This window comes from Xylocopa sonorina, chromosome 9, assembly GCF_050948175.1.
Source record: "Xylocopa sonorina isolate GNS202 chromosome 9, iyXylSono1_principal, whole genome shotgun sequence".
Lineage (NCBI taxonomy): Eukaryota > Metazoa > Arthropoda > Insecta > Hymenoptera > Apidae > Xylocopa > Xylocopa sonorina.
This window is the reverse complement of record NC_135201.1, coordinates 9006868-9023888: the sequence shown is the minus strand read 5'-3', so window position 1 is coordinate 9023888 and position 17021 is coordinate 9006868. Positions and strand designations below refer to the sequence as shown.

At 43.8% G+C, this 17021-nt stretch overlaps 3 protein-coding genes across 4 annotated transcripts; 2 read left to right on the top strand and 1 right to left on the bottom strand.

The window, feature by feature from the left end:
* The first annotated feature begins 95 nt into the window (after positions 1-95).
* Eef1gamma (elongation factor 1-gamma) lies at positions 96-3163 on the top strand. Its single transcript, XM_076900801.1, has 8 exons — positions 96-204; positions 331-480; positions 752-815; positions 883-1025; positions 1264-1566; positions 1654-1950; positions 2060-2212; positions 2314-3163. Exons 1-8 carry the CDS (start codon positions 193-195, stop codon positions 2467-2469), a joined length of 1278 nt encoding a protein of 425 aa, XP_076756916.1. The 5' UTR covers positions 96-192; the 3' UTR covers positions 2470-3163.
* A 92-nt stretch (positions 3164-3255) lies between these two features.
* Mrpl49 (mitochondrial ribosomal protein L49) lies at positions 3256-4559 on the bottom strand. The gene is made up of 3 exons (XM_076900809.1): positions 4440-4559; positions 3686-3872; positions 3256-3601 (listed from the first exon to the last, which is right to left on the bottom strand). The coding sequence occupies exons 1-3, from the start codon at positions 4542-4544 to the stop codon at positions 3327-3329; spliced, it is 567 nt and encodes a 188-aa protein (XP_076756924.1). The 5' UTR covers positions 4545-4559; the 3' UTR covers positions 3256-3326.
* A 520-nt stretch (positions 4560-5079) lies between these two features.
* East (enhanced adult sensory threshold) lies at positions 5080-13595 on the top strand. Of its 2 annotated transcripts, XM_076900798.1 has the most exons (8): positions 5080-5156; positions 5518-5647; positions 6054-10313; positions 10414-10489; positions 10944-11206; positions 11284-11439; positions 11523-11836; positions 11938-13595. In XM_076900798.1, exons 3-8 carry the CDS (start codon positions 6078-6080, stop codon positions 13514-13516), a joined length of 6624 nt encoding a protein of 2207 aa, XP_076756913.1. In that variant the 5' UTR covers positions 5080-5156; positions 5518-5647; positions 6054-6077; the 3' UTR covers positions 13517-13595. The 2 variants fall into 2 exon arrangements, with proteins under 2 accessions (XP_076756913.1, XP_076756912.1); XM_076900797.1 differs by lacking the exons at positions 5080-5156; positions 5518-5647 and having other exon boundaries at positions 5960-10313.
* Positions 13596-17021: the final 3426 nt, after the last annotated feature.

Below are 17021 nucleotides of genomic sequence, written 5' to 3'. Positions count from 1 at the left end.
ATTGTCGTTAGATTATCGTTGAATCGAAGTTCGAGCTCGATTCGAACCGTTTACGGTTGCCTGGCGAACGTAAAACCGTCGCGTGTTTGCGAGTCACGCCTTAAGGATAGCTATTACCGTGCAGAGACTCGATGCACTCGAGAGAAACGATCTTTACCGGCCTTCAACTTCCTCTTCCCGTAGCTGGATACAATGGCGTCTGGAGTAAGTCTCTACCGTTGAATTCGAACCGCTGAACATCGAGACTACGATAAACTGACGGAGTGATAAGCCTCCGCGGAATAACAGTTTAACATGGAAATCAGCTAATGGAGCGTTCATTTATTTCAGACACTTTACACGTACCCGGAAAACTTCAGAGCCTACAAGGTGCTCATCGCAGCTAAATACTCCGGTGCTGAGATCAAGATCGCCGACGATTTCGTATTCGGGGAAACGAACAAGACAGAGGATTTCTTAAAGAAGTTCCCGCTGGGCAAGGTAAGACCGTTTCCAACTCTCGATCGTTTTCATTCATTCTTTCTGTGTTACGTCCCACTCGATAAACCATCTGGTGTGTATTCCATGAGGGTATTCAGCGGATAGCCGTTTCGTGTTGTATCATGAAAGAAATTAGCCGTCGTGGGATTTTTCGAGGCACCGCTAAGAGTGTTCATTCGTAATCATTGGAATAGTAGCGCTTACTTGCGTGGCCTTACGTTCGATTATCTGTCAAATGTTCAACGATGGGTGTTGTTTCTTTTTGCCTTAGGTGCCAGCGTTCGAGACTCAAGATGGAAAGTGTATCACAGAGAGCAACGCGATCGCTTATTACGGTAAGATCCGTACGTTTGTGAAATTGGAGTTGTACGAACGTGCAAAGAGAATTTTTATTCCTTTCAGTGGCTAATGATCAGTTGAGAGGGAAAACTGACCTGGAACGTGCAGAAATTATTCAATGGTTCGGCTTCGCGGATTCTGAAATCCTTCCAGCTAGCTGCGCGTGGGTATTCCCGTTGCTTGGAATCATGCCGTACAACAAGCAGGTGCGAATGAATCTTATACGTCTACGCGAGTCCTCTTTCAAAGGCAAAAATAATTAAATACTTTGATTATTTTTGTAACTCAAGGAGGTATATAAGTATCGCGTGTTGTCCGAACGCATATGGCCTATCGCATATGCGTTAAACACGATGCGTACAATTCTTCCATATAATTTTTAAGTGTTCTCAAATATGTTCGTTCGTGTAACATAAAAAAAAACCCGACGATTTAATATTACAGAATGTGGAGCATGCCAAGGATGACGTAAAGAAAGCATTGACTGCCCTCAATTCTCATCTACTTACACGTACTTACCTGGTTGGAGAACGACTGACATTAGCAGATATTAGTGTAGCCATGACATTACTTCATTTGTATCAATATATTCTGGAACCAAACTTACGCAAACCGTACCAGAACGTAAACCGGTGGTTCCAGACCGTTATTTATCAACCCGAATCAATGGCTGTAATTGGTGCCTTCAAATTGGCTGAGAAAACTCTCGAATACGATCCAAAGAAATTCGCGGAGTCTCAAGGAAAAGTTAATCTCGTTTCTTTTACTCTTCCCTCCTCCCCCCAAAAAATAGCCGTGTTTTGATAATGCATTAACAGACTGAAATAATTACAGTCTTCGAAGAAGGAAAAGAAAGAGAAGGAATCGAAGAAAGAATCAAAGGAAGCGAAAGAATCGAAAAAGGAGGCCGCCGAAGAATTAGATCCGACAGACGCTGTTTTAATGGCTGAACCTAAATCCACAAATCCTTTTGATACATTACCAAAAGGCACTTTCGATCTTGACGATTTTAAGAGATTTTACTCTAACGAGGATGAAGCGAAATCCATACCTTACTTCTGGGAGAAGTTCGATGCGGAACATTACAGTATTTGGCTTGGCGAATACAAGTATAACAATGAATTAACAAAGGTACTATAAAACTGTTCAAATAAGATTAGATAATAGATAAAAGATTAAATAAGATAAACTATTACCATGCGTTAACTATGCGTTTTTTAAACGTTTTCGTTTTGTACAGGTGTTCATGTCTTGCAATCTTATAAGTGGAATGTTCCAACGATTAGACAAAATGCGAAAAGCTGCATTTGCCAGTGCCTGTCTGTTCGGTACAGATAACAACAGTAGCATCAGTGGTATTTGGGTTTGGCGTGGACAAGAGCTCGCTTTCACAGTTCGTTTTTCTTTCCTCTCCGTTTTCTCTGATATTCGTTACCCTTCTTTCGTCATCGAATAATCCTACGAATAATAATTGTATTTTTTTTTTTTAAACAGTTGTGCCCAGACTGGCAAGTAGATTACGAATCGTATAGTTGGACCAAATTAGATCCAACTACAGAGGAAACGAAACAACTGGTTCAACAATACTTCAGCTGGACTGGTACCGACAAGGAGGGACGTGAATTTAATCAAGGAAAAATTTTCAAGTAAAACTTTGCCATATGTTTACTATTAAAAAGAACACTTTGTTCGCATGAAATAAACGTAAAAAACCTGATAAAATATCATCAAAATTTACGTGCAAACCCATAGAATATCCTGTGTATCGAATAGAATGATTTTCAACAAAAGAATAAACAATGAAATGTTCCTTTCTGTAGGTCACGATCGAATAATTTAAGATGCTTCTATACCTTTTAAGTTGATCATGTCACGTTTGAAATATCATTGTAAATTAGCTCAAAAGCATCTTTTTCGTATGTTATAAAATCATTGTGCGTGATATTTGAATTTAAAACATGGTATCGATACCATTCATTTTTAACTACACGATTATTTACTTTGACGTGCACATCAACTAAAATTCCATTTTCGTGCACTCGTGTTAAATTATTTAATTTATAAATCGTTTTAATATATGTCATTAATGCAAAAACGATACGATAGACTAAGAAGTTACTTTGTTCACTTGTTATTGTTTAATAAAGAAGCATATAGCATGACTTTTTTATAAAAACATGGAATAACGAATACATTGTAACACTAAAGCATACTGCTACAACATACTACATTTCATCTTCCATATGCTAGCTTGTGTGAACTATAATTTTAAATACAATGCATATTTTTACAAAACTGGTGTTGTTAATTTCTCGACTGTTGCAATAAATTTCTATCTTATGTACACTTTGCGTGTGATCGTGTTTAAATATTAAATATTCCAAGACCAAAATCAAAAGTAATTCTCGCTGTTCATTTTCAGGTTTAAGCAAACACGACGGTAATAACAAAATGCATTTCTTTTTATATTTACAGTGTAAACTTCAACTTCTAATATAGTAGAATATTTAGAATCCTTTTTCGTCCATCCATTTTTTAACGATATTCACATAGTCTCCCCTGAATTTTATTTCACCTATAAGTTCATTTGTACGAACTCCGATCGGCTTCTTCGCGTATTTGTTTATATACTCTTTCAATTCAGACTCTAACGCCCAGATATCTCCATGAATCTTCCTGACAGTAGTGATTCTTCGTGTTCCACGATAAGAAATTTCAAGATACACCGGTTGCATGTAGTTTCTCGTACGTTGTATATAATACGGATAATCGTGCGGTTTGCCTGTAAATTAATTAAACAAATTATCCAGATGCACGTCGAACGTATCCTTACGCAGAAATATAAGCGTACAGCAAAACGACTTACAAACAGGTGGTTTCCATCCGGAAGGAAATTCTTTGTTCTCTAGACAAGGTACAGGTATGACCTTTGGTTTAAGTAAACGTTCAACGCATTCCCATTCTTGAGGATCTCTTGTTACTTCGTAGTCTGTGTAATTCGTAGACTCTTTGTATTGGTCTGTAGCTCTGTAGGTTCCCCATCGTTTTTGTATCTAACATGAATGAAAATTAATGTAGAAAAAGAGAGAGAGGTATCTGAATAAAAAAATTCTTACTCAAAATCGAATCGTACATGAAAACTACCAACACAGATTCAATTTACTATCCTTATCCTACTCGCGCAAACATTTGTAGGTTATAACGTAAAATCAAACGCGTACAAGTTCCTCTCCATTTAAAGTACAATAAAACATAAAAACTAACAAACAAACGACATTTAACCATCCTCTAGATCGATCATTAAAACGCTGACAACATACATTACGCTTATAATCCTACATGAAACTAAGCCTCTCTCCAAGATCGATCTCAACGCATCAATCCATCGCGTTTAGAACCATACAACAAGAATACCTCTACCAATTTAAAACGAGTAACCGATTAAACAAACATCTCGCGATTAACAGGATCCAACCACCAAACACGACGACCGCTTCGAGCAATAACTCCACGGTGTCCCTTCGTTCATTTCAGTCCACAGCAAAACCAAAGATACGCTCGAGATTCGTTGCACGTCCACTGAAACTGAAAGCAAAATAAATCAGAACGAGCCGTGATACCTGCGCGACGCTGCGTAACGATTTGTTCAAGGACCCAGGTCCGTCGCGAGAGCCAAGGATAATCGAGGAGACTCTGCTGCGCGTGAAAAGCCGAAGGGCAGCCATTTTGACCACGGTAAATAAGGGTCGGTGGCCGCCATTGGTGCGCACGGGCGCGTCTTCCTTTTCGTTCTCGTGCCAGATCGAGTATTTCCTCGCGACCAGCCCCGTCGATCAATCGTTTCCCGTATCGGCCAGTAACTCCGTTCCATCCTCCCTCGAATCCAACAGCCGTGCCTGCGCTCGAGCGTACGTGGTAACGTAAAATCGTCCGAATAACGCGGGGTTAATTATCGCGAATACTCCATAGACCTCACGGAAGTGCCGCGTTGTTGCAAATTTCCGTGGCGTGCCGCCGCGGCAGACTCGAGTATCTCCAGGGTGTATTTCGAGCGGCGATCGAGGGCAGGTTCTCCTCGAGGCGGAGGCGTCCAGCAGGAAGGGCCAGGCGTTAAGCAGGAAGGGTTGTACTGGTTGAAATAACGCGGTGAATTAGCGCGAACGGACTATGGACCTGGGAGAGGTCTCGTGCGCTACCGTCAGGTGGCGGTAGCCTCAAAACAGTGGGACATCGTACAGACACCCTGCCTGCAACGGGACTGTGTTTTTCACTGAATTGTTTCTCCGCGTTTTGCCAGGGAATATCGCGGTCCTCGCCGGCGATTTCACGGCTCCGTGGTAAGTAGACTCGACGAGCCGAGTGACGGTGTACAAAAGGGTCGCGTTGGTCCACGGTGGGGCCGCAACTAAACGGTAGAAATCGCGAACCGAGCCCGACCTTTTGTTTATTCGTGGCGATTTTTTCGCGACTATTTGTCGCGTGATTTTCGCCGCAGCACGCCCGTTCAACCCTCGATTTCCATCCTCGGAAGTTAATTCGCGTCCCGTGCTTTCGTGCGCCGCTCGATGCGCACCGATCGGCGGGACGATCGCCGAGATATCGCGGTGAATATTTCCGACCGATTCCACCGTCGGAGGAAAGGCGATCCGTGTGTCCGTGTAAATGCAAAGTTTGTCACGTAATTTTTCTGACCGCCAGGGCCGCATCTATCAACCCCGCACGTACGCCCGGCCCGCTCACCGTGCCCGTACCTAAAGACGAATTATGTAGTATCCGCCGTTTGGTGTGTACGATCAATTTCTTCCTGTCTTGACTTGTAAGAGGAAAGGTACATCTTATTCTCGATTATCATTTCACCGTGCCGATTCGTCATACACATGCCGGATACATTTTCAAAAGAAACGGGGTTAACTTTCAGTCAGACGATTAACGTTTTTTTTTTTTTTTTTTTTTTAATAATTGTTTTTTTTTTTTTTTTTTGGGAGTTTTTTTTTTCGATAGTTCAAACGTAAATGTTTTTAGAAATTTTTCGCGAGATAATTAAAAAGTGTATATGTATATGTACGTATATATATATATAAGTGTATGAATGTAAAGTTTGTTTGACTTTTTAAATGCGCATTGTTTTATTAATAGGAGAATTGACAAATTGAATTTGAACGCTGCAATGGTACTAGTAATTACCATTTGGTCAGTAATCGGCTTGCAATTTCATATTGTGAATGAAATTGCAGGAGCCCAATGTGGGCGGAAGTGAGATGGCATCCAGGGAAAAGAAACCCTTAGCGCCTTCCAAAGCAAAACAGAAGGCGAATAATGATTGTGGCTTGCCGACGAATGAGATTAAAAGTAGAAAAGGCAAGACTTTAACTAATCTAAAGCAACAGCAGCTAGCGAGAGACATATTGGAGGCTGTAGCGACTGGTTCACAGCTACCTCCTAAATTAGAGGCAAGCCTGCCGCGTAAAAAGGTTCTTAGAAATCTTAAGCGTAAACAGAAACTGAGAGTAGCCAAGGCGAACCTGATCAAGTCCAAGGTGGCGAGGAAAGTAACCAATAGAAATTTGGTCGACAGAATAACCATTGACATCAAGAGGAGCGTCAGAGCTAAAAGATTAAAATTGTCGGAGGAGAACGGCGTCAAATTCTCTGATATCGGTTCGAGAAACTTGGAGAATCACATAAACGATCTGGAGATCAAGAGTATAGGAGCTGAAGTCGGTAGTAGAAGTGCCAAGAATAATCTCAGGGCGAAAAAGGGCAAGGTTGTACAGAAGATTAACGAGGAGATAGAGAACGAGGGTATCTCCAACAGAGAGATAGATTCGGTCACAGAGTCCAGTTCCAAGACCAGCCCGAAGCTTGGTAGAAAGGGAAGGAGTTTGGAGAATTCGGATTCGTTGCCCAGAGGTGTCAAGTCGAAGAAATTTCCAGGAATTAGAAAGTCCAGCATCAGGGAGAAGGGTATTTGCATTAAGACGGAAAGTGATATTAAGTATACTAAGGGTAGAAGAGGTGCCAGGGATATAGAGTACGGTAATAACGCAAGAATTTCAAAGTCCTTTCTGGAGACCAAAAGCTCTATCGATCTTACCATAGACGAAGTAATAATAGCCTCAATGTTGAGCGATTCGGATATAGGTAATCACCAGGGGATATCAGAGAAGACAGAGGGTAAGGTGACACGAAGTAAAAAGATGTTGGTGAATGAGAATTTAGTGCCAGACATCGAAATAAAGAAAGAGCCAGACAGCGAGGATATTAAAATAACCTTTGATTACGAGAATCCAGAAACGGAGTCTGTCCAAAGTGTAGTCCAAAGGAAAAGATCGAGCGCGTCGATTAATCAGAGAAGTTTAAGAAAGATTAAGGCGAACAGCGGGAAATTAAGGCAAACGGAGTCTGGCCCTTCCGCCGATTTGGAGCTTAAAAAGCGTCGAAGATTGAACTCGGACGAGCCTCTTAGTTCGGACGTTTGCCTGGACAATATTACAGATGGTAACGCCGATACGGAATCTTGTTTCTCCGAATCGAGCGGAAATGATTCTCAGATTATTGTGCTGCCAGCGAGGGACGAACTTTGGCCGAAGCAAGAAACGTTAAAGAGTCTGGAGGACAATTCTCAGCCAGGATCGGAAGTGGAGAACAATAATAACAGCGACAGACCGGATAGGAGTAGCGATATGGGCCCTACTCTACGCTCGAAAACCAAGGCGAAAAGTACGGAGGTTGAAATTAAAAATGACAATATTAAAGTCGAGTACGCGAGAATAGCAGGAAAGAATTCGGACGTCCAAGACGAGCTGAAGAAAGCGACCAGTTTGGATCAAGTCAGGAAGGACAATATTTTAGCGAAACTTTCCGACAAGACCAAGGGCCGGAGGAATAGTTTAAATATAGACATGAAGAAAACGGTCAGCTCGTTCTACGGTACGGAAAAGTCCGATGGGAATCCAAAGTCGCAGATAGATCAAATGATAGAGACCATCAAGATGGAAATAGCCAAGTCTATCGAGGACAAAATCTATAGCCCGGAGAAGGGCCTCGGATTGAATAAAAACTTCGAGATACCAAAAATCGAAGAGATAATCGCACCGCTGAGCTCGGAGTCGCAGAAGCTAGGGCTGGAGGAGACCACGGACGAGGACAAGTCTGCCATTACCAAGAACGAGATCAAGTCGGACAGTTCAGAGAATTCAGTACCAAAAGTGGCCGATACTGCCAAAGAAATTGAGAAACTAGTCATGGGTGATATTGAACTGGCTGAAACTCATTCTCAGAACGTACAAGAGAGCGAGTCCCCTGATACCGATACTAACAGCAATAATAATCATAATGTTTCCGAACTTGTTCATGTTACAGAGAACAGTGATAGTAGTAGTTGCTGTAAACCCGTCGAGCAACAAGGCGAACTGAATGAAATTTTTAGCGTAACAGTTAAGGAGGAGGAGCAGGGTGAGAGGCAAGAAAATATTAAAGAGGAGGAAGAGGAGCAGGGAGAGAAGTGTACTATCGAGAAAGACGCTAGAAAATCATCGAGAACACCCGACAAAGCTTCTTCCCCTGAGAACGGTGAACCGATTAAACAGTTGACCAGCATAATAAACAAAACAGCGAAAAAATCCGAAAACAGTGACGAGGAGGAGCCTTCGGACGAGTTGGCTAAGCCTGCTGTCGAAGAAACAGGTTCGAACGACGAGCCAGTCAGAAATGGATCGATAAAAAAAACAGCTTCAGATTCTTTGAGCGGTAACACGGTAACGACCACCGCATCGACCCCGGCGCAAGAGAAAATCGTAGCGAAGGTGGACGAAACGACCGTAGACGAAGCTGAGGTGTCCGCAACCGCCACCGTGGTATCCGACGAAGCGGAGACTTTGGAGAGTATCTCTCGAGAAGTGGAACGACTGGTGGCGGAGAACCGTGCCAGCGATCAGACACAGTCGAGGGAGAAAGAGACGCGAAACGACCAAGAAGGTATTAAGAAAACTACAATAGAATCGCCTGCGAGAGGCACATTTTCTAACGAATTATCACCAGCAGCAGCGGCGGCGGATACCGTTAAACAAGAAGCGACGCCTGTCGTTGAAACGAAGGAGATCGAGAAGAGCGACGGGGTAGCAGAGAATTCTAAGGAAGTAGTCGATGAGTCTGCAGAGACAAGAGTAGAAGCGGAAGAATCGATCTCGGATCCTAAACGGGATACTAGTCCTGTTGCTGTTAATAATGATACGTGTAACTCCCTCGAGGAGAGGAGAGGAAGTACCGCCGGCAGCGGTAAAGATAAATGCAAGCAAGATGATAATAACGATAACAATAACGCTGTCGATAATATTATCGAGAAAAAGGTAATCCTGTCGACTAATTCCGAGCGCAACGAGTCGGCCGTAACGAAGGAGGAAACAGAGAAATCCGATGGTAACGCGGATGAGCAAAAGATCATCGTCAGCGATGAGAATAAGAAACGAGTGTTAAGGGCGCGCGATAAGATGAAGAAGCTTGAGAGGGGATCGAGCAGAGCCTGTAGCAAGGAACGCAATAACGAGGGTGTTGTAAAGATTAAAACGGAAGAGGAAGCAGCAGCAGCTCAGAAGGCGCAAAATTGTCACAACGAAGAGAAGGAGCAGGAGGAGAAGCCGCAGGATCAATCGATGAACACGGATGATACGGACGATACGCAGAACGGTAACGAATTGGACGCGAACGATGCGGATCGACAGGCTCGAACGAGACGCATGAGGGAGGCGAAGAAACGGAAAGAGGATCAGCTGGCAGCGGCGAGAAGCAAACGATCGAAACGTGATATCCGAAGGTCCGATCAGCAAAACAAGGAGGAGACGCTGTTGGATAACGAAGTGGCGAAAATCAACGAGAACGATCGGTCCTTTTTGAACAAATACGGGAACAGAGCTGGGTGTGCGGCGCATTGCCGTGGTTTCTCGGAAGGCGGCAGAGGGAGCTTAGAGAAACGACAAGCTACTGGAGGCAACGCGAGAAGCAAGTCGGAGAACGACCTGATGATCGGGAAGGAACCAGGCAAAGCGGCCCGTGAGAACAGATTGTCCCGTAACTTGTCGGAGAACCATATGATCAAACAACCAGAGGGCATAGACATGCTCGACGCCGATTGCAAGCCCGTGAAAACGCCGGAAACCTCGCAGAAGGATTCCGACGAGACGTCCACGTCCGGCGAATCCTCCAGCAGCGTCAACATCAATCCGAACATTTTGGAGACGGCGGAGGACAAGGCGAAGAAAGAGTCTATTCTGAGGATACTCGGGTTGGAGCCGTTGGAAAAGGCTGCTGAGAGGATAAGCCAGAAGGCGAAGAAAGACCAATCTTCGGGCACACTGAAGACGGTGATCCGGGTTCAGAAAGAGAAAGAGAAGGATAAGAGACGGTCGAGATCGCCACTGAAAATGGTGTTGAAACAGGGCCGCGGAGACGGGGAAGGAGATTCGCCTGAGAACAACTTCTACACTATTCAGAAGGAGGTGAGCTTTTTAACGGACACGTCTAATTGTTGTACACGATCGAACGTGACGATTCGGATATCATTAATTAATTCTGTCTCGTTTGTTTCCCGTTTTTCAGAATGGAACCAGTGGTTGGGGAGATAGCAGCTCTGGTGCGAACCGAAAGTTCTCTACTAACCACAGACACTCTTGCGGTAATCCTGGTTGCGGGAATAACTACATTCTTAATAACCATGTTCCTCGTCCCTCTGCTTTGTTAAAACACACTCGTCCTCGTCTTTCGTGCGGCAGTAATCTGCATTTCTTTAAAGATCATTCTGAGAAATGAATCGCTTGATATTTGCCTTAATCAATATCAGGCAATTCTGTTATTCGTGAATCGTCTGGAAAAATCCCGCAGTAAATTGTACTTGTAACAACAGTATAAAGTATTCCCTAACAAGCATGCTATCTATTTTGTGCTACCGCTTCAAGTACTAATTACAATTTACTCGTTAACTTTCTAACTATCTTCCAACTAAAAAATTTACCTCGTTCTCTCTCTTTCTCTCTCTCTATCTCTCTCTCTATCTATCTCTCTAAATCCAAAATATTCAATTGAAATATTACGATTATGCAGATGATTGATAATTGTTTTTGTAACGATAGACGAAGATAACGAAGATACAACGCCCAAGGATCGTCAGTCGCTCGTCATTCCAGAGAAATCCTCTTCGTTCTCGATCCATCCGGGACGCTTGTGCGCCGATGTATGCTGTTACTGTTTCGGGAAGTTCGGCTCTTTGGATACACCGATGCATCTCGCTCAGATGAAGTCCGACGAGAGGCGTAAGAAGATCTTGAACATCGAGAGACACTTGACCAAGGACTCTTGCTTGTGCGATGCTTGTTACCGTCACGTAGATAGGAAGGTGAGAATTTGATCGCTTGCGTTTCAAGCTCGTGCCGTAGACTCTGTCCGTGAGTATTGAATTTTCTTCGTGTTTAGGCGAACACGAGTCCTACAAATATGCAGGCCAAGCCGCAGAAACAGCACAGGCAATTGATGGTGTCCAAGTGTTCGGCCCGCGAGTGTAGAGACGCTGCCCGCCACCACGTCAAACGTCGATGGTTACTCAAGATAAAGGCTGGTCTGCACAAACAGGTAAGCGTGCATCGGTAATATGTCACGGTGCGAAGCGATAGCAAGTATTCCGTGCAACCTGGACAATGGTTTCTTCGTATCAGGTGGATATCGACTGGGAATCGAGTCAGCACACGTCCATGTCGTTCTGCGTAAATCATTACTCGAAGATCGAGCGATTCTTGACCTGTGCGCTCTGTACACGTCGACTGGCAAGAAACCACACTCACCAGCTGGCTAACGCGGAGACGGAAGAATTGAACCAGTTGCTCGGGCAACAGGGAGTACCCGTCGTCTTGGCTGCCGGCACTTTCGTCTGCAAATTGTGCCGTTACTTCACACAGTTGCAGCTAAAGTACAAGGACGTGGAGAACATGAATACGAATCATAAATCGTTTTTTAAGAACTACCGGAAAAGGTACGATTTTCCGATACAATACGGAAAAAACTTAAAACATAGTAAATACTTGTATTTACTTTTAACGATTGCTTTGTGTTTTATACTATTTGCATCTCCAGAATTCTACACTTCCTTGATATCGAGGTTCTGGAGAACGAGGACGAGGACTCCGCTCAGAATCAGTCCAAAGACAAGGACAAGGACAAACGAAAGAGAGCCAAGTGCAACGCCACCCAGTCGAAAACAGGAACCTCCAAGTCCCCGGACGTGATGGCGAACTCCGCTTCGGAGAAGTCGACCCCGGAGCCTACCAAGAACGACAGGACTAATCCGGAAGCGGACAACGAGAATCGCACCGCGAAACCGAGCTCGCACGACGAGAACGTAATGATGGACGTGCAATTCCTCGGCATCGAGAACGCAGCGGAGAAGCTGAAGAAACGCAAGCTGCTCGACACGCATCTCTCCGCGTACGCACAGTCGGACACGACGCTATCGCGCGACAGCCCGAACGAGGTGGTCGAGATCCTCGCGATGGACAAGGAGGTAACTTTAACCATATTACCAAAGAGACCAAGGACGAGCAACGACATCACCCCGGTGGTGCAAAGACTCGGTGCTAACCCATCGATCAGCGTGCGCACTCTTTTTCCTGGCGAAGAAGAGATGAACCTCCACGCGAACATAGAGTTCACGAACGTTCGCGAGATAACGCCCCAGGGCTGGGAGAAGTGTGCCACTATGATACAGTACGACAGAGACACGAAGCTGCTCTGGCAGGAGTTACAAAGACCGTACGGGAATCAGAGCTCGTTCCTCAGGCACTTGATACTATTGGAGAAGTATTACAGGTCCGGTGATTTAGTCTTAGCTCCGAATGCGTCGCGGAACGCGATCAACTACTCGACTTCTGTACAGAATCGATTGATATCGTACGAGGGCCCGGAGAAGATGGACGAGCCGATAATGGAGCCGATCGGCTCGGATCACAATAAGCATCGAGTAAGCGACGGTTACATGCGCGAGAGGGAGAAGCACTCTTTCCCGAGCACGAGCACGCCCAAGTTACCGTCTGTGAGCGGCGCGCAAGCCGCGAAGGGCAGCCCACCGAGGGTTCTCAAGTTGAACCCAGGCGTGTCGATAATCAAGAAGCCACCTCCGAATCTGCAACGGCTGAACCTGCCGTCTAGCAGCGCCAGCAACGCGAACGCGAACGTGAAACGGAAAGACGGGCAAAAGTTCCTGTCCTCGTCCGGTGGTAAGGTGTTCCAATTGACCGAGCCTGATTTCAAGCGGCTGCAGAATCTGAAGAAGCAGAAGCAACAGATGCTGACGGACAAGCAGTCGAGCGGTTCGAGCTGCGGCACCACCGGTGGTTCCGGTTCACCGTCGAGCCTCAAGTCGACCACGCAGTACCAGAAGGCGCAGATCGCCGCGCACACGCAATTTCAGAAGCACCTGAGGATGCAGCAGGAGATGCTCAACCGGCAGAGCAGAAGCGACTTCGAGCCGTTGATCTGCGACGTCCGCACTCTGACCAACGAGAACAGCCCGACGCAGAACCTGCTGCACAACTTGAACCTGCCTAAGTCTATACAGGTGACGACCAATATGACCAGCCAGATTCCGATATTGCCAAAAATTCCGAAGTCGCTGACGGTGATACCGCAGACGATCACCAGACCGGCCGACAAATGAGACGGACCGACCGATTAACGGGTGATGAGTAAGTAAACAAAACGTAAATGTTCATACTTTTAGACGAGCGACCGTTTAAAATAGAGAGAGAGAGAGAGAGAGTTGTACGCGAGCGTAACAGTCGCATCCGGTCGGGGTAGGAAAAAAAGGGGTGTGCGATCCGTTACGACGCCGATCCAGGAAGGATAGAAAGAGATAATCGCCTCGACGATGCTTCGTGAACGCCAGCCAACACTCGCCGCTAGAAGCGACAATATCTGCCTTATATAATACTAGTGCACTCGAGGAGAGCTCTGCACTGCTCAAAGGGAACTAATTTTTACGAATGTACGTTAAATAATCGTGCGCAGCGTGTAAACGGTCGGATGCTCGCCGTTGCGCGTGTTCGAATCGTGGTTCGCACACGTAGATATGTATCCCGTGATAATAATATCGTATATTAGAGAAGTGTCTCGGCGAAGACGAGGCGAGATAAACGGAACAACAATTGCCAATAACGTTGTACAGTACACAACCAAAGTATCGGTATGAAAACAGAGTATAGCACAGCATCAGCAATCTCTGTTCCCGAGGAAAAGTGCCTAAAAAGAAAATATGTGACGCGGATGAAATCGTTAATTTTTAAAATGACAGAAATATAATACGTTGAACGGGGACTCGAACCACACTGTATACGTATAGTTGAGTATATATATATATAGATGTACGTACATAAAGAGAGGGAGGAAAATGCGAGAAAGGCAAAATGGACAATTGTTCGTGTTCACTAAGGGATATAAGGGTGTTTGAAAAAAAAGAGGAATAGTAAAACAGGGTTTATATATCGTGAAACGAATTCGCGTGGCAGGAATTTTAATTTCGTCATCCCTTTTAGCTCTTCGTTCGTACGTTCTGATTAAAGAAATGAGGGAGAAAGAGAGAGAGAGAGAGAGAGAGAGAGAGAGAGAGAGAGAGAGAGAGAGAGAGAGAGAGAGAGAGAGAGAAAGAACAATCGATTGGTAAGGGAGCACCGTTTCTCTGCACGCGTATATTGGCCCTGATGATCGAGAAGAAAAGGAAAATCGACAATTCGGCTTGCTATTGTCAGATAATAAACGGTTCACTGCTACAGACATATCTACGTCCCGCGTGTCCTTCGAGATCTGCAAGCTCTGGTTAAAGATCGGTATAGCCTCGAACAATGATTTCATATCGGTAGTTCGTTCCTTTTTCCGCGCGTTCCAAGGGAGGTACGTTTGATTTTTTTTTCCAAGGGATGTACAAACGCGTCCAAATGGTGCCACGATATAGATTTCATTACGTTTCATCCCGCATGCCGAGCATATTTTTTTTTTTTTTTTTTACCTGGAAAAAAAGATAAGAGACAATTTCTAATGAACGAAAGGGAGAGAGAGAAAGAGAGAGAGAGAGAGAGAGAGAGAGAGACAAAGAAAGGAAGAAACGGAGGACGATTTCTTTTCATAACTGTGAATAACAGCGAGAAAAACACCCGAAGAGATTTAATTGTACAATACGTTAGAAAAAAATTTATATATTTCGATCTGTTCACCGGAAAGGAGCATACCGACGACTTGTAATTAATTCTTATTAACCAGGGGGCAATCATTAAGCAAGAAAGCTAGACGTTATCATACGAATCGATAAATACACTTCTGTAGGTGTAGACTTGTACGCCTCGAGCTTATTTATTACGTTACTGTAATATCATTATATTGCATTGTACATAACTGATAATTATTTCTATAGCTCGTAACTAATATTATTATTATTATTATTATTATTATTATTATTATTATTATTATATTATTAATTATTATTATTTCATTACGAACGATTCAACCGCTATTATACATCACGGCGAATTTAATCGTCGTGCAGGATTCCTTTATTAATCGTGTCATACGATCGCGAACACGAGAGAGGTTTGAGATTTCAAAATTCTTTTTCAAAAGAGATAGCAAAGAAGAGAGAAAGATTGCTGGGCGAAGGAGTGAAAGACTGAAGGAGTGAGAGAGCGAGAGAGAGAGAGAGAGAGAGGCACAGAGTCCGTTTTCTTCTTCTCCTCCTTCTTCTTCTTCTTCTTCTTCTTCTTTTTCTTCGTTCTTTGTACACGAGGTCGCCACGTGAAAAAGAAAAGAAAAGTAAATGAATTGAAAAAGTGTTCGATTGTTAGAGGGAGAAACTTTCCTTGGCACGCGAATTTGGGGTCGGATTATTACTGCCTTAAAGAGACGGATATGTGATCGATTGTAAATAGTAGAAGAGCAAATGAAATTTCGAATCTGAACCAACTATCTTGACTAGGAATTAGAAACGAAGATCATGCGAATCTAGATTAAGTTCGCGTTCGATTCGATAAGAAATTGATTTTTTTTCCTTTCCTCGTTACTTCTATTTGTAACGACTGTTGACTTGTTGATATTTTTTTTAACGCGGAACCGTAGAGTCGTTTCCTATCCAAAAGTCAACGAAATACTCAACGCTTTTTATTCGCGCTTTATCCGCTGTTCAATTAGCTTCATTTTCTATTTATATTCCTTTCAAACATGTAGCTATTGTTTAATCGTTGTTCATCTTGCGCACTAGTTAACGACTTCACGAGAATCATATTTGTAAAAGATGAGAAGCGGCTCGATGGGGAAGGGGTCACGCGTGTCCATTATTCTGCGTGAAATTCACAATTGTCGGCTGTGCCCCGGAAACAATTAAACAGAGAGTGGTAGAGGAAGATGATCGACGAATAGCTAGCTTTTGTATCGCACGAATGAGTGGACTCGCTTTAGTATTAAACCAGGGAACCTTCTGTCGAGGAAACTGAAACAAACGGATTAGAGTTCGAGAATAATTGAAAAATTGTGTAACCAAGAATCAGTTAAAATCATGATCGTGAATCTAGAGTACCTATCGAATTGAGATACGCTGCGATGTTCGAACCGTATCCTGCGACGAGAATATATTTCAATGTAACGCATAAGTAGTCGAGACATTGTGTCGTTTAAGCCGCGCAGCGAAAAGGCCAGGAGCTCGAGGTGTGCGAAATCTAATCTGGAAAATGTTCACGTGGCGACACGTACAACGAGTGCACATACACACACACACACACATACACACACACATACTTCTACATATGTACGGTACACATCGCACGCGGTAACAATCCACGATTATGTGGCGCACGTGCGGGCAAACGATAGGAAAGAATGTCGGCAATGGGTATTATATATGTACATTAAAATATATATAATACTAGGAGTTATAAATAAATATACAGATTGTAGAAGCGCGCGCGCGCGCGCTTGTACAATCTGTATATCCATATTATGCATAGACAGTGAATGAAATTATAATAGGAACGAGTACTAGCGAGATGGTACGTTATACATATTAAAAATGCTCTATTTTATTAAGGATATTTTTGATATATCTATATATATATATATTATAAATATGAATATAAATATAAATATATATATATCGAGCTAGAGAAGCGAAATCAGCGAGATCG